The 22100-nt window shown below is 62.7% G+C and overlaps 2 protein-coding genes across 3 annotated transcripts in view; one reads left to right on the top strand and one right to left on the bottom strand.

Moving 5' to 3' along the window:
- The first annotated feature begins 8610 nt into the window (after positions 1-8610).
- On the top strand, positions 8611-9453 carry LOC113939831 (basic proline-rich protein-like). The gene is made up of 2 exons (XM_027626451.2): positions 8611-8769; positions 9003-9453. Exons 1-2 carry the CDS (start codon positions 8660-8662, stop codon positions 9451-9453), a joined length of 561 nt encoding a protein of 186 aa, XP_027482252.2. The 5' UTR covers positions 8611-8659.
- Positions 9349-22100, bottom strand: part of RPTOR (regulatory associated protein of MTOR complex 1) — a 340143-nt gene continuing 327391 nt past the window's right edge. Inside the window, exons 27-32 of one of the 2 annotated variants that reach the window (XM_027624607.2) lie at positions 16503-16609; positions 14957-15084; positions 13355-13441; positions 12332-12448; positions 11861-11990; positions 9349-11262 (exon numbers count right to left, since the gene is read on the bottom strand). In XM_027624607.2, the coding sequence (XP_027480408.1) occupies positions 11194-11262; positions 11861-11990; positions 12332-12448; positions 13355-13441; positions 14957-15084; positions 16503-16609 (638 nt within the window). In that variant the 3' untranslated portion in view covers positions 9349-11193. The remainder of the gene's footprint in view (positions 11263-11860; positions 11991-12331; positions 12449-13354; positions 13442-14956; positions 15085-16502; positions 16610-22100) is intronic. The other variant, XM_027624605.2, reaches the window with a different exon arrangement.

Here is a 22100-nt window from a genome sequence, read left to right as displayed (position 1 = left end):
CTCTGTTAGGTGCTTGGCGTCAGATCTCTCCTCACCCGATCTGGATTATTTTCTCAATGATCAGTGCGAGCTTTCCTACAACGTCCATCTTGTTCGTGCGAGCTTTCCTACAACGTCCATCTTGTTCAGGCCTAGGGGCACCTGACCAGCTGCAAGTCCAAGACCAATGCCGAAGAGTCCGGCACTGTCCCTCGTGACCACTGCTCCCACAGCCCCGCTCTCTTGACCCCTGGGCCTGCCCCCTTGGGTGCCTAGGGGAAATCAGCACCTCCACCGTCATTCCTGGCCCACAGAGGGCTTTTCAAGAACGTGAGGTCCTCACCATGGGCTTTCTCAGGGCCCCTGTCAAGGTGCTTTGGGGACAGAGTGAGGGACCCAGTGAGTGGGCTGCACCTGACACATTCACAGCATGTCCTTATCTCCCTAAGCCCCTGGAGTCTCCCTTATGTATTACACCAAGGGATTTCTGGCAGCTCAGCTGTGCTGTGCTAAGTCCAAGTTTCCAGCAACAAAGGGGCAAAGTTCGGAGGGGGTCCAGGAAAGGCCCTCGCAGGTGAAAGCAAGAGGTGGGGCCGCGAGTGTCTGGAGAGAGTGCCTGGGCAGGCCCTCTGTGGCTCTCTGCTGTGGGTCAGCAAAATCTTGGTATTCTTGGGCTGGGGTCTGCAGGAGAATCACCTCCCCGAGGCGAGTGACTGCCTCAGTGTGGTCCCCATGGGAGGGGCTGTCTCAGGGAGGAGGGTCCCCTGTGCTGGCGGGCCAGGCTTTACGGGCTTAGCCCCAGGGGCGGGGCAAGGTCCTTCCACCCCAGGGTCTCCGTCCTCACTCCTCGGCGCTCCAGTCTGGACCTGGCGGGGTGGAGAGCCCACTGTCTGTGGGAATCCTGCCAGCCCCAGGATGAAGCTGGGGGAGTGGTTTCCGGATACAACGGTCCTGCCACAGGAAACCAGATCTTTCATAGTAGTCCAACAGATTTTCCGATTTTCTGGTTCTACCCTGGAACTGAGAACTTAAAGCTTGTCATCTTAAAAACGTCTTATTCTCCGGGGAAGTCAGAAATTGCCAGCCCGCCCCACCGTTCCCCCAGAACGCTGCTTTGCAGCTGCTTCTTGGGCTCCCAGAACCGGGCTTTCAGGAAACACTTGCTGCCAGCGAGTCACAGACACGTGTTCTGACACAGCTCGCCGCGGCTACCCATCCCCTGGTTTTCACAGGCTGCCTTAGTCTGCTCGGGCTGCCGTGACAGATCGGTACAGACCGGGCGGCCGAAACAACGGAGTCTCACTGTCTCTCAGTCTGGAGGCTGGAAGTCGAGGTGTGGGCAGGGCGAGTTCCTGCTGAGGCTCTGAGGGGGCCCCTGCTCCGGGCCTCTCCCAGCCGCTGGGTTAGGGTTGGGGTTAGGGTCGGCCTTTGCATTCCTCCTTGGCTTGTCTCTGCCGCCATCTGCACCCGCCCCCTTGTGTGTGTGTCTGTGTCCAGATCTTCCCTTTCCATAAGGTACCAGTCCTATTGCATCAGGGCCCATCCCAGTGACCTCATTTTATCTTAATTACCTCTGTAGAGGCCCTGCTTCCAAATTACATCACATTCAGAGGAACCAGGGGTTAGGCCCCACCACGCAATAATGAGATCATCACTTCCTGTAACCTACTGTGGATTTCTGCCTTTGAAGCTCTCTCCTGGAACGACCTGTGATACGAAGCACTGCATCACCCACCTTCGCTCGGGGCACCTCTCTGGGCATTTCGAGCCCAAAGTGTTTAATACAGAGAGTCTGTACTTCTAAACCACTGACAGCGTGGCGGGAATGAAGGTGGAGGGTCCCATCACTGGATCTTGGGGGATACAGAGACTCTGCGGCTTGCGTGAAGCGCGTGCTCAGTGACCGTGGCCTCCAGCCCGGGGTGTGCTGCACCGTCTCACCTGCCAAAGCGCCCCCAGCTGGGAGAATCCTCCTGTGGGTGGAAAGTAGCCCAGAATTCCGATGTAGCTTCCGGGGAAGGTGTCAATGGGGAGGTGGCGTTGGGGGTGGCCAACCCACGACACGCAGACCCGGGGGACGTTGGTATGAAAACATGGCCCTTGTGGGGGGCCACCATCAGCAGGGCTGCTGGAGGCCTGGTAGGGTGCTGGCGGCCCCTATGGAGTGACCCCGGGCCTTCTGGTGCAGATGACATAAGCTGCACTTGAGACAACCGGGGAGTTGGCTGCGGGGGACCAGCGCGGGAAGCCGCCTGGGACTTCTCTGTCCACCTGCTCTCCATCCTCCTGTCCTGGCTCCCCGACAAGAGCTCTGATTGGCTTCCCTTCCGGGGCCAATCGGCTGTGGCCGTGGGGGGGGGAAAGGAAGGCTGATTGGCTGAGCCTGGTGTCATGCTTACAGCTGAGCCAATCCGCAGGCGGGAGGGCGGGGCCCACGGGAGGCGGGCGCTCCCACTCACGTGCACTGAGCGGAGGGAATTCCCTTCCCCGGATCCCCGACGCCGGCTGTCCCGCGACGCGCCTGCGTGGGGACTGTGGGTCCGGCTCGGGCCAGGACACCCCGGCGGAGGCCGAGCTGGGGGCTGGCTGGTGGGGTACAGGTGCACTTTGGACACGGGGCCATGCGGTGTGTTAGGAGTTTTCAGGGGTCCCGGGGGTCAGACTAAGGAGGCACTGACAGAAACGGTGGCCGAGCCAAAGAACATTCTGGAAGAAGTCAGAAGAATCCGGGCAAATTTCCAGGGATTGGGTGCGTTGAAGACACAGGTGAGGTGTTGGCCCTGCCCATCGCGTGGAGCTACGGTGGACACTGGAGCAGTCCCGGGGATGGCCTGTGGGATCCCCCAGGGCAGGCATCCTTGGGGGGCTGGGGAAGGGAGGCAGCTCTGAGAGTTTGGGGCTGCAGGGGGAGGCCCAGCAGAGGTTTGGTGACACCGAACCGCAGCAGGTCAAGTGTGGAGACACGGTGGTCCTTTAGGGCCTTGAGAGAGGAAGAGGTGCGGGGCCGCCAGGGCAGCCACTTCCTTCCTGGGAGCCTCGCGCGGCTGTGCCGGGCTGTGGCCGGGCAGCGGCGAGCCCCGCGGCGGCCACGCGGTGGCGCTGCAGGACAGCCTGGCGGCCACGCGGCGGGGCGGACGCCTGGACGTGGCCGGCCCCCCGCGGAGGCCCCGACCTGGGCACCTGCACCCAGTGTCCCCGCGCCCCCCATCCCAGCACGTCAGCACGCGGCCCTTCACACCCCAGCACCTGGCAGCCAGCAAGCAGGGGCCCCTGGGGGTCCTCGCAGGAAGGATAGAGAGCTTCCTGGGCCGGGACGCTGCCCCGGGTCCGCCCGCCCGGGCGAGGTCGCCGTCTGTCCGCGCATCACCGGTTCATGTACTCCTTCAGTCCTCCATCTGTCCATCCACTCGTTCGGTGCCTGCCGCGTGCAGGCCCTGCTCTGGCTGCTGCCGTGGGTTTGCGTCAGGCGTGGGGGCTCGGGATGGCGGGCTGTTCTGATGGGGGAATGACATCTGGTCTCAGGAGCACAGACACGGGGACAGCGAGGGGGTTAGTGTGGGAGCGCGGACAGGGCTCCGGGGCTCGTCTGATTCTGATCCTCCGCTCGTCGGAGGCTCCTGGCCCTACCTGCGGAGGGGCTGATCTCACCTGGATTCGTAAAGGTGGCTCAGCTGCTCCCCCGAGGGGCACGGGGGTGGCGGCGGAAAATGGCCCTGGAGACCACAAGGGGCCGCCCTGGTGAGAGCAGGTGGGGGGGTGGAGGTGCCCTTGAGAGGAGAGGCATCCCGGGCCGGCAGCTGGGGGGTAACCACGGCAGACACGCCAGTCCCTGTGAGGAGACACACGGGGGAACAGCACAGAGGGACTGGGCGCCTGCCTGATGCGGAGCTGGACTCTGAGCCCCCGGCCTCGGGGGGGGGGGGCGGGGGGGGGTGACGGTGGCCTGGCCGGGGGCGTGGGGAGCAGACGGACGTGTGCCTAGCAGCCGCTGCCTGCAGGGTGGCCCCAGGGGCTGGGTGCCGAGCTGCTCTGGTCAGGCAGCACCCACCTGCGCCCACGTGCGGTGGTCTCAGGCCCAGGAAGGGCGTCTGGGAGTGGGAGAGTAGAGAAGGGGCGTGCAGGGCAGGGGTGAGGGCTGGGCAGGGCTGTCCCTCAGCTGTGCCACCGCAGGGGCTACAAGGGCCAAGAGGGCCAGAAGCGCCCTTGGGTGTCCCTTCCACACGGTGCCAGCGCTGCCCTGAGTGACCACGGAATGCCGGGCACGTCTGAGACCAGGTCATAAAAGCCCGGGGGCCGTGTCCCGGCCGAAAGCTGACGGCAGCCCCACAGAGGGGGCTCAGCATCCTGACCCTCACAGCTGAGGCGCCGATGGCCTTGTGGTCAGCGGCTGGGCCCGGCTCTTCGTTCCGTGGCCGGGGGTAGCAGCTGCCCTGCCACGACCCGCCCCCGAACCCGGGGCTCAGAGGCTGCCTAGCTGCCTGCCAGGGGCCTTGGGGCCCCTCCCAAGCTGGCCTCGTGGCTGTTGGTGGGAGGGCGCCCCACTGGGCTGCCCGATCGCCGTGCCGCTTCCTCTAGCGCCGGTGATCCGAGGGCCTGGTGCCAGGGCTGCCCGCTTCGTGCCCCCAGCGGTCGCAGGGCCCTGAGATGCCTCCAGGCCCTTCGTGTCCCCAGGTGGCAGACTTACTGGCCCTGCGAGTCCCTGCAGCTCCGCCCTCCCTCTTGATGTGCGCGGACCTAGGAGAGTTTCGGTTTCCCGCAAGCACAGCCTGGATTCAAACCCAGACCAGCCCAAAGCCCCGCTCCGGAGCCACGCTCTCCGGCCTCTTTGGGTATTTTGTTTATTGAGGTGACATTCGCGTCACATACAACTCAGTATTTTAAAGTGAACAATTCAGTGCATTTAGTGCCTTCACAACGTTGTGCAACCACTACCCCTGTGTAGTTCTAGAACATTCTCATCACCGCAGGAAAGCACTCCATGCCCGTTAAGTAATCACTCCCCCCCCCCCCCCCAGCTCCTAGTAACCACTGGTCTGTCCGTTTCTGTGGATTTGCCGACCCCGGATATTTCATAAAAGAAGTATACAACATGTGGCCTTCTGTGTCTGTCCTCTTTCCACGTCCGTCCACGTTGTGGCAGGTGTCAGTACTTGCTTTTTAGAGCTGAGGAATAAATGCTCCATTGTGTGGCGAGACCACATTTTGTTTATTCGTCCGTCAGGGGACGCCCGGGTTGTGTCCACCTTCAGCTGTGAAGAGCGCGGCCAAGAACGTGCGTGCACGGTGCGGCCTGTGCGCTCCTCTGGGTAGGTGTCCAGGAGGGGAGCCGCCGAGGAGCGCGCTGGCGGTAGGCTTAGCGCCGCGCTGCGTCGAGCACGAGGACCCCCTCCGCCTCCCGGCCACGCGAGCCACGTGCCGCCTTCGGGATCCTGGCCGACTCGTGTCGGTTCCCGGGCTCTCCATCCTGCTTCCCTGGCCGGGCCGCCCACCCTCACCCCAGCACCGCCGTTTGGATCGCCGTAGCTTTGTACTTAAGTTTTGAAACAGGGAAATACAAATCCTCCAAGGGTTTTCATTACTGTTCTGGCTATTTGGGGGGGGTCCTTGCAATTTCATATGCCTTTGACGGTTGGCCCTCCCACTTCTGCAAAAAGGCGATGGGGGTTTTGATAAGGATGAGATCACCGTGGAGTGTTGCCACTGCTGTCCACTGGGCCTTCGTGCCCGTGTGCTGGGGCCAGCTCTGCCTTCCGCGGCGCGTGTGGTCCTCGGCGTGTAAGTCTGCACCTCCTTTGTTAAATCCGTTCCAAGGTATTCTGCTCGCTTGGTAAATGGAATTGGCGTCTTCATTTCCTTTTCGGGCTGCTCCTTGTTGGGGCGCCATTTGCTTTTCCCCCAGTCCAGAAGGTTCTGGTACATAGCACAAAAGAAAGAAAACCACACATGGTGTCCACTCTGTCCTCGGTTGTAGCTGTTGCAGGCCTCCGCCCCCCTTCCCTGGGGAGCCCGGGGTCCTGTGTGTGGCTGGGGCTCCCTCAGAGCCAGCGGGGTCGCTGGAAGGGCTTGGTCTGGGCCCTCCAATTAGGAGAAAGCTGGACTCAGAGTGCATGATGTGTGTTGGGGGGTGGGCTGTCATGGTCCCCAGGGACCCTCCCCTGCGGGGCAGGACTACGGCGCAGTGCTGGGGACAAGCTCTGGGCCTGGCTCCTACTGGTCTCCCCCCAGCCCCTTCGCACCATAGTCGGGGTCCACTCCGGGAGGCCCCAGTCTTGACTCCCACGTGGAGGGGTACAGCACCAGACCGGCTCTGCTGCCCACCCGGATCAGTGCTCCATTCTGGGGTGGTGGCTTGTCCCCCTTAGTGCTCCTCTTTTGAGACTCCTTCTACACAGTGGGCAGCGCCTGGGTTGGTTCGTCTGCATCCTCGGCCACCTGTCCTGTTAGGCCTGGTGCTGCCGACCAGCTGGCCAGCCCTCCCCGGAGGCCCCTTGGGCTGAGGCTCTTGGGTGAAGCCTCCTCACCCCCTGCCTCTCCCAGTGCTGGGGGCGGGGGAGAGACGGAGATGGGCCTCTGCCTCCCGACCCCCTGTGCCCTGTTGCATGTGCCACGCCGCGTGGCTGAGCAGTCTGCTCACTGGTACAGGTGGGTGGCCGCGGCGACCCTGGCTCCCTCCGCGGCTTCGTTCCAGTGGGGGCCTGGCAGGCGGGGGCCATGGGGGCTGCCCTGACCCAGGATGTTCCGGCTGGACAGGTGGGTGGGGAGCACGGCGCTCGCCCTTGGTCCTGTCTCGGAGACGTGAAGCCCACCCCTCACGAGTGGGTGAAGGCCCCGTCCGTCCAGGTGGAACGAAGGGGCTGTAGTTGATTTCCTCTTCTAGCCGCCGCTGCTGAGGAGGAGAAATTGAGAGAAACTGAGAGAAGGCCGCAAGTATCGCCTCGAAACCAATTAGCTGAGGGCCTGACAACAGTCACTGAAACTCTCTCCGCAGCTCCCTCCTAAACCCTGAGGCCGGGCCACCTGCCAGGCGGGGGCAGGGCTGGCGAGGGGTCTCCCGCCCCCTCCGGGAGAAGGAGCTGATGGCCCCAGTTCCTAGTAGAGCCCTGAGGTCAAGCCCCTGGTTAAAACCTCGGAGAAGAATGGGTCCATGGAGGCCGCCCGCCTGCTCGGTGGGACTCGTAGGCGGACGGGCTGCACCCCCCCGCCCCCCGGAATTCTTCCCACACTCTCTCTGCCGGGCCTTCTGTCCTGAGACTGAATGACCAGTGCACGCAGGCGTGCCTGCACACGTGTGCACCGCATGTCCCCGCGGTCACCCGGTGAGCGCGGGTCTGCTGTAGGGGCCTCTGCACCTCCCTTAAGATGAGGACAGCCTAGGGGATGCTCCCCAGAAGTCTGACCCAGGACACACCTTCGGGCCACAGCTACCCCGCGCGGTGGCTCCACGGGGCCCAGCAGGACGACCCCACGAGATGCCACTCCCCGAGGAAGCTGCCGTCCCCTCCCCCGGGGCGCCGCTGTGCAGCGGGCCTGGGCCTGGGCGGGTTGAGGGGGTCGGGGGGGTGAGGAACGAGTCGCCTGGCGGGCCCCTGGCGCCCCCCGGTGGCCAACTCCCGCCGCGCATCCAGCTTTCACTCTTAGGAGCACCGGGTTTGCCCTCAAGTCCTGGCGACGGAAAAACCGATGTTGACAGGAAAATATTACTTTCTCAGCGGAAGCACGGGCGCTGGAAGGCTGGGTATCTTTCTTGGAGAAAACAAACGTCGCCCGCTCAGGAGCTGCAGCGCTCAGAGCCCCGGGTTTCCATGGCGACGGCCGCCCTCCCCACCTGCGACCGGAGCGGAACAGGCGCTGCGCTGGGGGTTCGGCCTCTGCCCCGCGCGGCCACTCCGGGGCTGATGCCCCCCCCACCCCTTTCCCCCACCGAGGGCAGGACAGACGCTTTTCTTCCCATTCCGGCCGCCACCCACCTCCTCTTGGCAGAGGGTCCCCTGCATTTGGGGGCTCTGCTTGATGGGGGTCTTTGACCTGAGGCTTGCAGACCGAGGGAATGGTCGGCGGACTAAAGCCCCTTAAGGATGTCCGCGTCCTACCCTGGGGGCCGTGACTCCGGGGAACAGGGGCTAAGGGGATGTTGCAGGCGGCCCTGAGGCCAGGCCGAGGCTGCCTGTGACGTCGGGAGACTGTCCCCCAGGGTCCTTAAAAGCGGAAGAGGGGGCAGAGAGCGTCAGAGTCATGAGACACGAGAAGCTCCTGGAACCGGGGATGCGGCAGATCCTGGAAGCTGGGAAAGGCGGGAAATTGGAGTGCCCCCTGGGCCTCTCCGGAACCCAGGAGTGTTTGCGGCCATGGGGGTCTGCTGCAGCAGCCACGGGAGGCTCGCACAGGGGTGTCATCAATCTGGGGGACCCTCAGTGCTATTCCCAAGGCCTGGACGTTTTCTTTCCCAACTGCGCCTTGCTGCAGTCCCTGAGGACCCTGTCCGGAGCCCCCTGAGCCCACTCCTGTCGTCGCTGCGGCGCAGGTGCCCGTGCTGCTGGGGTGTGAGCATTCCTTCTAGAACAAGGGCCCACACAGAGCCCCCAGAACCTCTCACCCTGGCAGAACCAACCAATGCTTACTGGGCAGTGATTTCTCCAGGAAGCCGGCCAGCCCCTCCCAGGGGGGCCCACAGCGGGCAGCGATGGTGACCTTGCGTCCTGGGAGTTACGTGGCCGCCATCTGCGGTGGCCGCCATCTGCGACGGCCGCCGCGTGACCTGAGTGCATCGGCGCCTCCTCTCGCTGCACCCCGGTGCGCCCAAACCTCCCCATTGCTGCCCCCGCCCCTCGCTTTGGAGCTGGTGTGCATAACTCACCGGACCTGGGGTACACCCCTGCCCCACGCAGCACCCCCACCCTTAGTGGAGTGGTCTCAAAGGGGCCTCAGTGTGAGGATGCCCGAGTCGCGACCCCAGTTGTGCCCCCACCCAGTGGACGTGGCTTTGGGCGAGTTACTTAATTCCCGGCCTCCACTTCCTTTCACAGGGGTGACAAGAGCCTATCCGCAAGCGGCGTCCAGGAAGCCACCCCCATGGAAGGATCGGGGGCCCCTCATGACCCACTCGCGCTGCAGCCCACCGACTCGCGTCTTCAGAGGCCGGAGAGCGTCGGGTGGGCGGCGGGGCTTCGCGGGGGTGACGCCGGGTGGGCCGGCGGGGTCGGAGAGGGCGGGGAGGCGGACTTGGCCGCGGAGCCTCCGGAAGGAACCGGGGCGGCAGCCCACGCCCTCCGCGAGGAGAGGCCCCGCCCCGCCGACCGCACCCCCACCAGCCCCGCCGCCGCCCCACAAATGTCCGGCCCCCCCCCCCCACACCCGCCAGCCCCGCCCCCGCCCCACAAACGTCCCGCCCCCGACCACACCCCCAGCCCCGCCCCCGCCCCCCCACAAGCTACAAGGCTGCAGACAGACCACCTCTGCACTTGTTTATTGTCATGAACAGTTGTCGTTTGCTCTCACTTTCACTCCGCAATTCTCATTTGGTAAAATAAATAGAGATAAACGAACCTTCAGGGCGTGCTCTGTGGAGCCCCGGTTAACTCCATGATTGGATTTTCGCGTCGGACCCGGGAAGACCCAGCCGGCCGCCGCGTGGGCGGTCCCGTGTCCGCACAGACCGCCCAGCTCCGCGGCCTGGAGTCCGCCGCTCCCGACCCATCCGGTGGGCCAGCTGCCGGGCGCGGACAGGTGCCAGGTGCCGGCAACCTGGGAGCCCGTGCGGACCCCGTCCCGGAGCCGGCTCCCGGGGCGCACGGGCGTCCCCGCGGCCGCAGAGCCCGGTGCTGCCCGGTCCCCGGGGACACGGCCCTGGCGGAGGCAGAGCGCCCGCCGCAGCACGACGGGACTCACATTCCCACTATTATGGCCTCGTAGTGGCAGAATTAGTTAAGCCAGCTCACTCCTCCCCTATCTGAATAATCTTGATTCCCAAGGAAAATGGAAAAAATGCTTTTCAGAATATCATCATTGTGGTTTTGTTTTACAAGCGCTGTTTGTAATTGCTTAGCACATTCTCTGCTGTCCTTTCTGGGGCTAAACCGTCCCCGTGGCTCTGAGGTCGTGCACGTACACGTGAAGACACACACGCACACCTGTGTGCCGACATGCAGACGCCCTGACCCATGCCAAAGCAATCACCAAGAAACTTTTGTGCCTCACTCGCTGCAAGACGCAAACTTCTGCTGAGCCAGCCGGTGGTGGGAAGAATGGGCCACTGCTGACCCACAGACGCCCGCCGCGCTCCAGCCGCCCCTGCACTGTGCGTGTGTGATGCCTGTGCAGGCCAGGAGGCCGTGGGGCCGCACAACTGTGTGCTCGCGTGTGGGCTCGGGTGTGCAGACCACGGGCCCCGCACTGCGTGTACACCCATGTGGGAGGCCACAGGCCTCGTGGCTGTCACTGCACCTGCCTGGGGAACAGCAGCACTTGAGAGAAACAGGCCCTGTGGCCCAAGGTGGTGGCGGAATGGCCAAGGACCTGCCTCACCTGTCCAAAGCCACAGGCCCCTCCTGCTAGCGGGTCTGTGATGAGAGGGGCCTGTGCCGGGAAGGTGGGCTGTGTGGTGGAGGGGCACTGCCAGTCCTCGCTCCCCCTGGCCATGAAGGCCCCTACAAGGACTGGCGGTTGGCGAGGGGGCTTGGGCTGTCTCCTTCTACATGCGCCGGCTCTGTCTCTTGAACTCCCCCTGCCCCCAGCCTGGAAATGCCCCCAGGAGCGCGTGCGCAGAAAAAACAGCCCGGGCTAGCTTGCAGCCAGGGGGATGCAGCCCAGGCTGGCTCATGGCCAGGCAGTGGCCCAGAGACCTATGTTGAGCCCTAGAGCTCCCCTGTCCGCCAGGGTGGCTGAGCCCTGGGGAGATGGCATCTGTCTCAGAGCTTCTGTGGAGCCAATGCTCAGGTCCCTCGTGAAATAGAACGAGTGTGTTTCCCCCTTTAAAAATCTCAGAAGCAAAACAGGACGGGAAGGGTGCTGGGATGTCTGCGACTGTCCTTGGGCTGTCACACGGCAGGACTCCACCAGAGGCCCCTTCCCTGGGCTCCTGGGCGTGACAGCGGCCACAGACGGACAGACAGACAGCGAGGGGCCTCCTGGAGCCCTCGGCAGCAGGTCAGGACCAGTGTTGAGGGTGTCGCGGTGGATCCACTATGTACACGGAGGCCTGGCGGGGAGGGGCGCCCGCTATCTGGCGCGCTTCTCCACCGAGTACACGGAGATGTAGTAGTCGTTGCTGCCCACGGCCAGGTGAGGCTGCAGAGGAGAGCAGGGCAGGTGAGCGGGCAGGAGGGTGGGGAGGGCGCCCTGCGGCTTCCTCATCCCCACCCTGCTGTGGCTCTCAGCAGAGGCCCCACAGCCCGCCACAGGGACACAGGAGCTCCCACAGCTCCCTGCAGGGATGGTCTGGGACCCCAGTGCCACGTGTCCGGGCTGAGAGCCCCGTGCTGCATGGGGGCCTCTGGCGGAGCCCACAGACTCGTGGAGCAGCCGTAAGGGACGGGCTGCCCCTCCCCGGGGAGCACAGGCTGGGCGAGGACACCCCAGCACCCTCTTCACTGCACAGCTTCTCCAGGGGCGGCACCAGGGCACTGGCCAGGGGTGACAGGAAAAGTGGGGCTGTCTCATGTCTGTGCAGCCCACGACTCCCTGCCTGACGGGGGAATCTGGTGCTGTTTTTGGAGGTAGCTTGGGGGCCATGACCCTTGGAGACCCTAGGACCTGACAAGATCTTGTTTCGTGCCATTCTTGGACACGGGGAGGGAGAAGCCCAGGGCGGCCTGGCTGTAGACACCCCTGCCCCTCTGAGTCCCCCTGCATCCCCCCTGCGCCCTGGGGGTGGGGAGACACAGACCCAGTGTGGGTGGAAGGCCAGACAGCTGATGGCCCCGACGCGCTGGCCCATAAACCCGTCATAGTACTTGATGTGGCTGATGAGCTCCCCATTCCCGCTGTAGACGGCCGTGAACTGGTTCATGGAGCCGCTGCACATAGAAGGTCTGGCATGAGCCTTCCGCTGGGGTGGAAGAGTGTGGCCCAGGGGTGAAGCATGGGGGGGGGCGATGGGGGGTGGCAGGTGTGTCCATAGGGAGAGGTGGCCCCCCTTTCCTCTCACACGGGCACCATCCCAGACACGGGGCTGACCTACCCGCCCCTCACCCAGGCACGAGGGGCCCCACAATTACGTGGCTCCAAAGAGCTCTCTTTCCCAGGCCATGGGGGGGTAGCACCTGTTGTTTACATGGAGACCCGAGGCTGACTCTGGGTGCTCTGAGATGGTTGGGTCAGGAAAGGCCCTTCATTTTCTCTTAGGGTTGGCACCTACCAGGCGATCAGGTTTGCCTGGGGGTGGATGTCAAGGGCCGTGAGCCCCTTCACGATCTGAAGGACGTTCACAGACTCCGGCATCCGAGGGTCAAAGAAGCGTACGTCCCCGTTGACACTGCCGGGAAAGGGTCACTGCTGGTGAGGCTGGGGCATGCCGGCCTCTGAGCGCTGGCCGCATGCAGTCCGGGGCCCACGTGCACACGCGCTGCTCCAGGCCAAGGCCGGCTGGCCTGAGTGCCCAGTAAGGCCCCCGAGGCATGGCAGGCGCCCACCCCACTGGCCCCGGCAACCGGGACCAGCATCAACCCCCCTGGACTCCTCCCCAGAGCCAGAAAAGGCCCTCCCTCCAAGGAGTGAAGCAGCAGTAAGCAAAGAAACAGGGGGAAGAGGATGTGAGTTATTGGTTTCATTTCCAGTCCCGGAGATTAGATTTTGTGCAGCCAGGGGATGCAGTTACAGGATGGGAGGGAGGGGAGGTGGGAAGGCAGGGAGGCGGGGAGGCGACATGTCACCCCCGGAGGCCACCTTTCCTGCCCTTGGTCTCTGGTGGGTGTCGTTCTAAGAGCTATGTTCTGTTTTTATACTACAAATAAGGGAGAGAGCATTTCTTTGAAGAAATGGTGGCTTTGTGACAGTAAATTACATTTTGCTGTCCCTTTAACGGGCAAATAAATATTCGCTGCTCTCAGCACGGGATTTACTGGGCAGCAGAAGTGGATTTATGGGCAGACGACTACTCCATGCAGTGATCCCACAGCAAAGGGCCGGAAGGTGCCCACCCCCCTCCCGTGTACACCCTGCCGGCCGCCACTGAGCCAGCCTCCTGCTGCCCGCGGGCGAGGCTCTCCAGCGGGAGGCCCGATGTGTCCCTGCCCTCCCACCGGCCCTGACCTTTCTGGCCAGTCCCAGAGCAGAGGTTAATTAGAGCCCGGAAATGCTATCCTTTCCCGGCTGTTTAAATACCAAAGAGAAAATAATGTTTTTACAGCAATAGGTCTCATAAATATTCCGTGCTCATTACCTCACGCTCATGATGTGGCCCTCAGGGTGCTTCTGGAGGTAGGCCTTCACCACCCAGGCTGTGTGCTCCCGGTAGGTCATGACGCGGCTGTGGGGGGCGGGGGGAGGACAGGGTCAGAGCCGGGGGGGGGGGGGGGGGGCCGGCCGCTGCGGGGGAGCGGGGGGAGGACGGGGTCAGAGCTGGGGGGGCCGGCCACTGGGGGGGCGGGGGGAGGATGGGGTCAGAGCTGGGGGGGGGCCGGCCGCTGCAGGGGCGCGGGGAGGATGGGGTCAGAGCTGGGGGGGGCTGGCCGCTGGGGGGGGCGGGGACAGCAGGCTGGCCGCCGGTGCAGGCAGCACGGGAGCAGGAACTAAGAAGCCGAGGGCGTGACTTCATTTGGAGTGTTCACTTAAAGCCGTCAGGGTCTGCTCTGTCTGGGGGCCAGCGGCCTCCATGCACTGCTCGCCATGGTGTTGGGACGCGGCCAGGTCCCCTGGGAGCCCCCCAGACAGGGCTTCGCACCGTGCAGCTCCCATCCCGCGACTCTGAGGGTCAGGAATGAGAACCCCAACCTAGGAGCTGCTGAAGTGGAGACCCCTGGCGCGGAGGACACACGCCACACACAGCAAGCCACGAGTCACCACTGGGGTGTGCGGGTGCCCAGTGTCACTGCCCTCAGTGCCAGGACGAGACCCCAGCTGTACCCTCAGGGCCGCCCCATGACCCTCGGCTTCCTCGGAGCCAATCTGCGACTTTACTGCCTGCTCAGGGTAGCTTTTGAAAACGACGGCTTGATGGAGATTAAGCTCACCCTTTCAGAGCACATCGTGAGTGGGTTTCAGTGTGCTCACAGCCATGTGAGGGTACTTCCGCCAGCCCAGAAAGAAACCCCACTCCCCACCCTCACAGTGGCGGCTTTCTGGGGGTGCTGCCCATTCTCTGTGTGGATCCTTCTGCAGAGAACCTGCAGGGTGAGTATGGGCCCACCTGGCACCAGTCCAGACTCGGGTCTGTACTGGGAGACCCCACCCAACGTGGCCCAGCACCAGGGCCTCTGCAGCAAACAGCCCGTCCAGCAGCTCGTCCCACGGGGTTCCTTCAGCCCCACAGTCACATACCTGCCCACTTGCCCCGCCCCCCCCCACCCCTGAAGGCCAGGCTTGATTTTCCGGGACAAGGTGGGTGTTAATAAGCACATCGCTCCAGGGGCCCCGAGAGACTGTGCCGTCATCTACCAGCTGTGGGGCTCAGGTGAGTCACCACCAGCTGGACCTCAGCTCCTCACCTGCCCACAGGTAACAGCACTTGCCCCCTAGTGCCTGGCCCCACCTGGCCCCTGGCCTAGGACTTGCCCCCCAGAGCCTGAAACAGCCATGACACACACGTCACTCAGCGCTGCGTGATGCCCACACGGGCACCACCCGACACCGTCTCCTTGGCTGTCCACCGTGCTCAGGAGGGAAAATGAGCTCAGGAAGGGCGGTACTTTGCCAGGCCCCCCGCCCTGCTGGCTTTCCCTTCCACGTGCTGTGGGAATGTGGCCTCGGTGGGGGGTGCCCAGTGGGCTTTGGGAGGCTCCCTCTGTCTGGAGGGTGCTGGTGCTGGGGGGAGGGTGTGGATTACCATTCGCTGAGCGCCATCCTCCGGTCGTAGACGCGGATGGAGCCGTCGCCGAGGCCAGCCACAATGAGGGAGCGGTGGGAGTCACAGGAAAGGCTTGTCACACAGCTGTCAGCGCCCGTGGGGATGTCCTGGGGCCGGGCACAGGCGCTGTGGTGAGGGCCCCCCACAGCGGCCGGGCAAGCCACCACCCCTGGCCCAGGACCCCTGCCTTCTCCACCAAGGAAGGCATTGAAGGCCCGGGGAGCTTGAGGGACCCGCAGGGGACCCGAGTGAGTCAGGCCCACACCGGCCCAGGAGCTGGTCCCCCGTCCCTAGGGCCGCAGCCAGCACACAACTCTGGGAACTGGCTTTTGGTGCCAATGAACTTTCCAGTGTCACTCTCTTTCCTAAAAAGGAAGACGAAGCACATTTTGGTAGGGACAGATCCTCCTAATTAGTTCAGGAAAGGGTCTAGGGAGTTCTGCCTCCATAAGCCGCTTCCTCGCTGCTTGTCCTCGTGGCCGTAAATGCCGTGGAAGGGCAGGGGTGATGAATGCCTGGTAGGAAAGAGCAGGAGACCAAAGGGGCCACAAGAGGGAAAGTGCTTTCCCCTTGTCAGGGGTTTGCTGCTCTTGGGTTCACAGGGAAGAAATCCAACATGAACGGAATCTGATCCGTTTAAGAGGTAACAAGACGAGGGGCCACAGCTGCACCTCTGGGACACCCCACTTGCTCAGAGGACTTGCAGGCGGGAGGGGGCCAGGGATGAGCCCCCGGTGGCTGAGCTGAAGACAAGTTCTGGGGGCACGGACTCCCAAGTAAGGGTTGCGAGCATCGGGTGTCCACACTGCACTGGAGGGCTGCAGGGAATGGCTAGTCCCGGGTCCCAGAAAGAATGTGTGACAGAAGCTGACTGTGCCTTTGCAGGACCTGAGCGCAGGGCAGAGGGAGGTTACTTCTGCCCAGGCGGCGGCAGCTCGGAGAACCGTGCCCCGGCCTCACTTTGGCTCCCCGTCCCCAGCCCTTCTAGTTCGACCCAGAGCCCGCCCTCCTCTGCTGGGCGCCCATGTGACTGAGGGCTTGGCGGGAGGCCCAGGGCCGGGCTGGGGAGCTCCTGGGCCTCAAGCCATAGCCAGTACCACCACCCAAAATTTCAGAGGCCCCGAGCTGTCTGCAGCCCTACTGCACCTTCCAGGATGCCTCTGTCAAAACCAATTCCCTCCTTGCTCTGTTGATTAAAACGGAGTTAAGAGATGCTTTAAGAAGCATGCAGTCAAATAATTCACCATTCCAATTTAAAATGTTTTCACCCTACTGCTTTCTGGTATTCCCTAGTTTGCATGGATAAAATAATCTTGGGAAATAATTAGGGTTAGCATCGGCTTAATCACATTGCGATGCAGGGTCAAAGTGTCACGATAAATGGGCATCTAGGGGTAATGAGCTTCTGACGGTGTGGAGGCTGCATACTGCCTCCCTGGTGTGACCCCGACTCTTGCTTCTCTCTGACAAGGCCTGTTTGGTGGGGGGAGCAGAGCTGGGGGGCCTGGCAGGGTGTTGCAGTTACCTGCACCTTCATCTCACGGTCTGTGTCCCAGATCCGGACGATCCGCACGTCCCCCGAGCTCATGAGGAGGCCGGTCTCCTGCTCCCAGTCCACCACCATCCCGGCTCCTGGAGAGACATAGACCGCTCCAGCGTCACCGCGGGAGCCTGTCCTGGGCAGCCACTCAGCACCAAGGAGCGCCACACCACCCACAGCCACGGCCGGGTCCCCAGCCCCATGGGAGTTCCAGGTTCCCAGTCTGGGTCAGGGCAGCAATTTGGAGTCTTTCCCAGATCCCTGCTCTGCCCAGGCATCTGCTGGCAGGCAGCACCATCCTAGGACTGTTCAACATGCCCGTTTTCTAAAACATCTGGGCACAGCGGGCAGCCCTGCAACTTCAGAGCGGGCATGGCGATGCTTCTCTTGGCCACATCAAGGCTCAAGCACGTGGTTTCTCAGGGCTGAGCAGGAGCTCTGCAGAGGCTGAGCAGACTGTGCCAGGAGTGAGGCCCATGCTGGGACTGCACCGGAGGCCAGTGACTGCAGCGTCCCTAAAGGTGGCATTAAAATCTCACGGGAGGGACTCTGCTTAAAACAACATTACGTTTTAAACATACAGGACAGATCCCGTACCCACCACCTGGATCTAACAGTGGCTGACATTACCCCCTTTTCGTTCTTTTGAAAAGGAGCAAGATTTTAGACCAGCAAAAGGCTCACTTGCCCGCTGTGATCTTGGCCAAACCGTCCCCAGGCCTCGGGCATCTTCCCAAGCTGGGCCGTGTGCATCCCCCATCCAGGTGCACCTGTCCACACATCAGGACGTCTTCTGCTAAATGCCACCAATTTCACATGGGGCACATTTCCTAGGAACCCGCGTTCCCCTTCCAGGTCACGTTGTGCAGACTCATCCTGCCCAGTAGGTTGGGGTCTGCTTGACCCATTTATCTGTTCCCTGGCTCCACAAACCACGGCTGCAGTGGTGACATGTGCACTTGGAAGGAGGCTCCCCGGCGGGAGGGGCCGCATTTGCAGCCATGGCAGAGACCCACGCACCAGACCCCGCGGTCGCTGGCGTTTGCGATATTCTTCCTCCAGCAGACGCATGTGCTGCGACCTGCATCATGACACCAGATCTCTTTCTGTTACTTTCACTTACGTGATGACCTCCTTTGTGTGTTTCTTCAGTCACACTTGTCAAACTCATTTCTGCTGCTCCACACTGCGGCCCCCGCAGCCCCCACGTCCCTGGGCACCCTGTTCTGGAGCCCGTAATGCCTCGTTCTCTTCCACTGTGTCCTTTTAGGGTGGTGGACCTCTCTCCAGGCCCCAATCTCCCTTCCGACCCCGGGCTACCCGCCAGGTACCCCCACCAGCAGCACTGGGGGCGCGAGCCGGGCCTAGACCCTGGACAGACTTCTAAGCACGGATGACTCGGCTCAGCTGTGAAAGTATTCCGAGCACCACTCTCTGCAGGGAGACACTGAATTAGTGGGCACAGGGTTTCCTTCTGGCAGATGACAATGTTCTGGAACTAGCTGGGTGGAGGTCGCACATTATGACTGCACTAAATGACACTGAATTGAACACTTTACAATGGTTAATTTTACATTATGTGACATTTACCTCAACAATAGTTCCAAAAAAAAGAAAGGAAAAGAAAAAAAGAAAGACCAGCACAAAGCCTCTATCCGTCTCAAGTGTTTGCTCTTCTTGACCAGTCACCTGTCTGGATGCGGAGGCAGGGGCCCCGGGCCGGTCCCTACTGACCACTCTGTGCCAGGACATGACCCCCCAGGCAGGGGGATGTACCGAGGGTCTAGTCATGGCCAGTGGTGGCGGGGGGTAATGTTCATGATGTGGGGGGGCGGTGACTGTGCAGAAAGCTCTCTGACCCAGGAGGGGGGCGGTGGGTGGGTGCCAAGGGCCCCCATCCCGAGGGAAGGAGTGTCTGAAGCCCTATTGTTTCAGACCCCATGTTTACCGGACTTGATGTATTTGGTAACAGTGAGGATGGAGAGTGTGACTTCTGACCCGGGCCCTTTGGCAGCTCATGTCAGTCATGTGCCCCCTGGCACGTCACCTCTGGAATCAAAACCCAAAGCAGTGCCAGGGGGTGGTCCACACGCATCACTCAAAACTGGCTGCAACCCTTCAGGAACCAGTTGAGAGACCCTGAGAGTGGGCCTGGGCTGGCACCCGCCGGGACGCCCAGGCGGCCTGCCCCAGCCAGTGTCCCAGGGAGGGAAATGGACCCCCGTCCGTCTGTAAGCCTTCTGTCTGGAGCCCCTCACATAATGGGGACCGGATGCCCTCACGCAACGGAGAAGCAAGTGCACATGATGAAGGATGGATGGGCTGGCGTCATGGGGCAGGGACGGCCCATACAGCTGGGCAGTGCACAGCCTCGTATGGTGGGGGAGGGACAGCCTTCTGTGATGCGGAACGGACAGGACTCAAAGGGAAGCTTGTTCAAGGCCCCGAAGATCCACGTCTAAATGGGGCTGGAAGGTCGGGTGGGGCCTGGGGGAATGACGAAGCCAGATGGCGCGAGTTGGTTGCACAGGGCGGGTAGTTATGTGCGTCTGTCTGTGTCCCGCTGGCCTTGGGCAAAGCCTCCACGCTCTCTGGCCCGCAGGTCAAGGTGGGGCCTGGGTGCTCTGCGATGGCTCTAGCTTCAAGAAGCATTCTTTGTAAAATTTGTAAAACTAAAAGTCATTTACTTTGTATAGACTCTATGAGGGTTTTTAAAGAATACGTGCATTCCCAACTCTGAAAGCGCTGTGGTTGGACCACGGGCCCCGGACGTCAGCCTGTGGGCTGTGGCCTTGGGGGAGCAGTGGGGCGAGCACGGCAGGTTGGTGCCGGGCCACCTCTGCAGCCACCTGACAGTGGCGCTCCCAGCCTGTCCTGGTGACAGAGCTCGGAGAGGCTGCTGACAAGGCTCTCCTGGTGGGGACATGTGTATCGTCCCACACAGCCGCAAAGCGCACAGGCCCCCGGGGCGTGGACATGTGGGGTGGCCGTCGCCACAGGGCGCGCACTGCCTGTGTGCTCAGACGTCCTTGGCCGTCCCCCTGGTGCTTGGCGTCAGCCCTGGGGGGCACTTAGAAGGGGTGTAGTCACTGAGCGTGTAGGCCAGATGGCATCTGGACCAGTGCCAATGTCTCAGCGCCACCGTCTGGGGACAAGCAGAGAGGGTCCAGGGTGGGCTGCGTGACCCAAGGACGTGAGGCAGGAGTCGCAGCTGTGCCCTGCGCTGGGGGTGAGCGAAGCGGGTCTGCTCTGTTTTGTTCTGGATGGCCGACCCAGGCCTGAGCCAAGGGGTGGAGGGCAGCAGCTTCCTTCCTGGTGGATTCAATGAGGTGCTTCAGAGCCAGAGGAAGCCCGCCTGGGTCAGGGCCCACTCTAACGCTCTTGTTCCGACTTCATCGCCTCTCTGAAGGCCCTCTCAGGTGCAGCGAGCTGGGCGCTGACACGCCAGGCCTCGGCATCTCCATCTGGCGCAGCGGCTCTGGGAGCGTGAGTGGACGGCGTGTAAACTCTAGACTGTGATGCCAAGCCGGTTCCGCCTGGAAGTAGCTGGGAGCAAGCGCTGCAGTCAGTGGACTAGAAAGCTGTCTGAGTGCTGCAGATGGCTGGGTTTTCCTGAGTCCCGTGCACTGGGTCAGGGAGGCAGAGGTCTTGCACGTGCCGACGAGTCTGACCCGAGATAGGACGTACAAGTGCCCGAAAGGTGGTGAAAGTGATATTCTCTGACCCTGTGACCCTGAGACATACAGGGACAGCCCCGGACGGGGAGCCCCCAGCGGCCAGGAAAGCCACTGCCCCTCAATGTCAGTTTCCTGATCTGAAACACAGGCGTGGCGGTCCTGTCCCAGAGGAGGGCCACAGCGTATGGACGGGATAGCTGAGCCCCCGAGTCTCCTGCATGGGATGCTTCCTACACCGGGGGTCCAGGGACCCTCAACCAGCAGGCAGAGGTCATCCCCTCGGGGCCCAGGAACCCTCGGCCAGCCTGCAGGGTGTGTACCCTCGGGGCCCAGGGACCCTCGGCCAGGCCTGAAGGCTCATCCCCTCGGGGCCTAGGGACCCTGGGGCAGGCTGCAGGGCATGTCCCCTTGGGACCCAGGGATCCTCGGCCAGCCCGCGGGCACGTCCCCTTGGGACCCAGGGACCCTCGGTCAGACCTGAGGGCACGTCCCTTCGGGGCTCAGGGACCCTCGGCCAGCCTGCAGGGCACGTCCCCTCGGGGCCCAGGGACCCTCGGCCAGGCCTGAAGGCTCAACCCCTCGGGGCCTAGGGACCCTGGGGCAGGCTGCAGGGCATGTCCCCTTGGGACCCAGGGACCCTCGGCCAGCCCGCGGGCACGTCCCCTTGGGACCCAGGGACCCTCGGTCAGACCTGAGGGCACGTCCCTTCGGGGCCCAGGGACCCTCGGCCAGCCTGCAGGGCACATCCCCTTGGGGCCCAGGGACCCTCGGCCAGCCTGCAGGGCACATCCCCTTGGGACCCAGGGACCCTCAGCCAGGCTGCAGGGCACGTTCCCTTGGGACCCAGGGACCCTCGGCCAGCCTGCAGGGCACATCCCCTCGGGACCCAGGGACCCTCGGCCAGCCTGCAGGGCACATCTTTCCACCATCCCCATTGCAGTCAAACACCTAAACTCAGACTGGTTTGGTAAGTTTCACAAAAGCAAATGAGAGGAAAGTGACGTGGAGTCAGGACCCCAAATGAGGCCCACCCTGTATTTATAGCCTGGTTCTTTTTGTGGGGCCACACCACCTCTGACGGACACCATGGACATATAAAAGAACTCATGTTAACAACCCGGTTGTCTGCTCTCTTCTAAATGAACAAAATGTCCTTGAAATTGGCCTCTGAGATGTGCAGGATGGCCAGTGAATGGCCAGAGCCTCTTGCTGCTGGGATACCTGCAGAGCCCTGGCCCAGTGGGGCCCTGGACCCCTGGCGTGGCACAGCCATCCTCGAGAAGCCACAGCACAGCCCAGGGGAGGCAGGGGAGGCCCCAAGATGACGGGACGCCTCCCCTCTGTGGGCGGGGGGCACAGCCCAGGGCTGGAGGTATGAGAAACCCGTGTTGCCAGGAAGCAGCCGGCGCACTGCCTTGCACGGTCAGAGCAACCTCCGCGGTAGGTGTCGGTTGAAAACAAACCCCTGAAGGAGCCGGAATGTGGTTTGGGGGCCTTGGAGCCTCTCTGCTCAGCTGTGTTTGACTGTTTGCAGGCGCCCCGCACCTAAGACAGTGAGGCTCCTGTCTGGAAGATAACCTCTCCGAGAAATGTGAGACTGCGGGCAGGAACGCAGGGCTCTGCTCTGCACCCCGACGCACCCCGAGAAGGTCCTCCTGCTCCCGCCTGGTCCCCCTCTCGCTGCCCCAGGGGCTGGAGTCCCAGCCACGTCCCGCTGCCCAGAGATGGAGCATGGCCACTGGTTCTCCCTGACACCTTTTCCAGCCAGCCCCGTGTCTCGACTTCCAGACATGATAGGAAGAGAGGTTATTTGATCTGTCCCAAGTTAAAGATGATAAAAGAGTTTCATGTTCTTCCCAGATGGGATGAACAGAAGGAACAAAGGTGGTGGCTGTGTTTTAAGTAA

This window comes from Zalophus californianus, chromosome 16 (assembly GCF_009762305.2).
Source record: "Zalophus californianus isolate mZalCal1 chromosome 16, mZalCal1.pri.v2, whole genome shotgun sequence".
NCBI lineage: Eukaryota > Metazoa > Chordata > Mammalia > Carnivora > Otariidae > Zalophus > Zalophus californianus.
The sequence above is the reverse complement of the archived record's forward strand: the minus strand, read 5'-3'. Positions and strand labels throughout refer to the sequence as shown.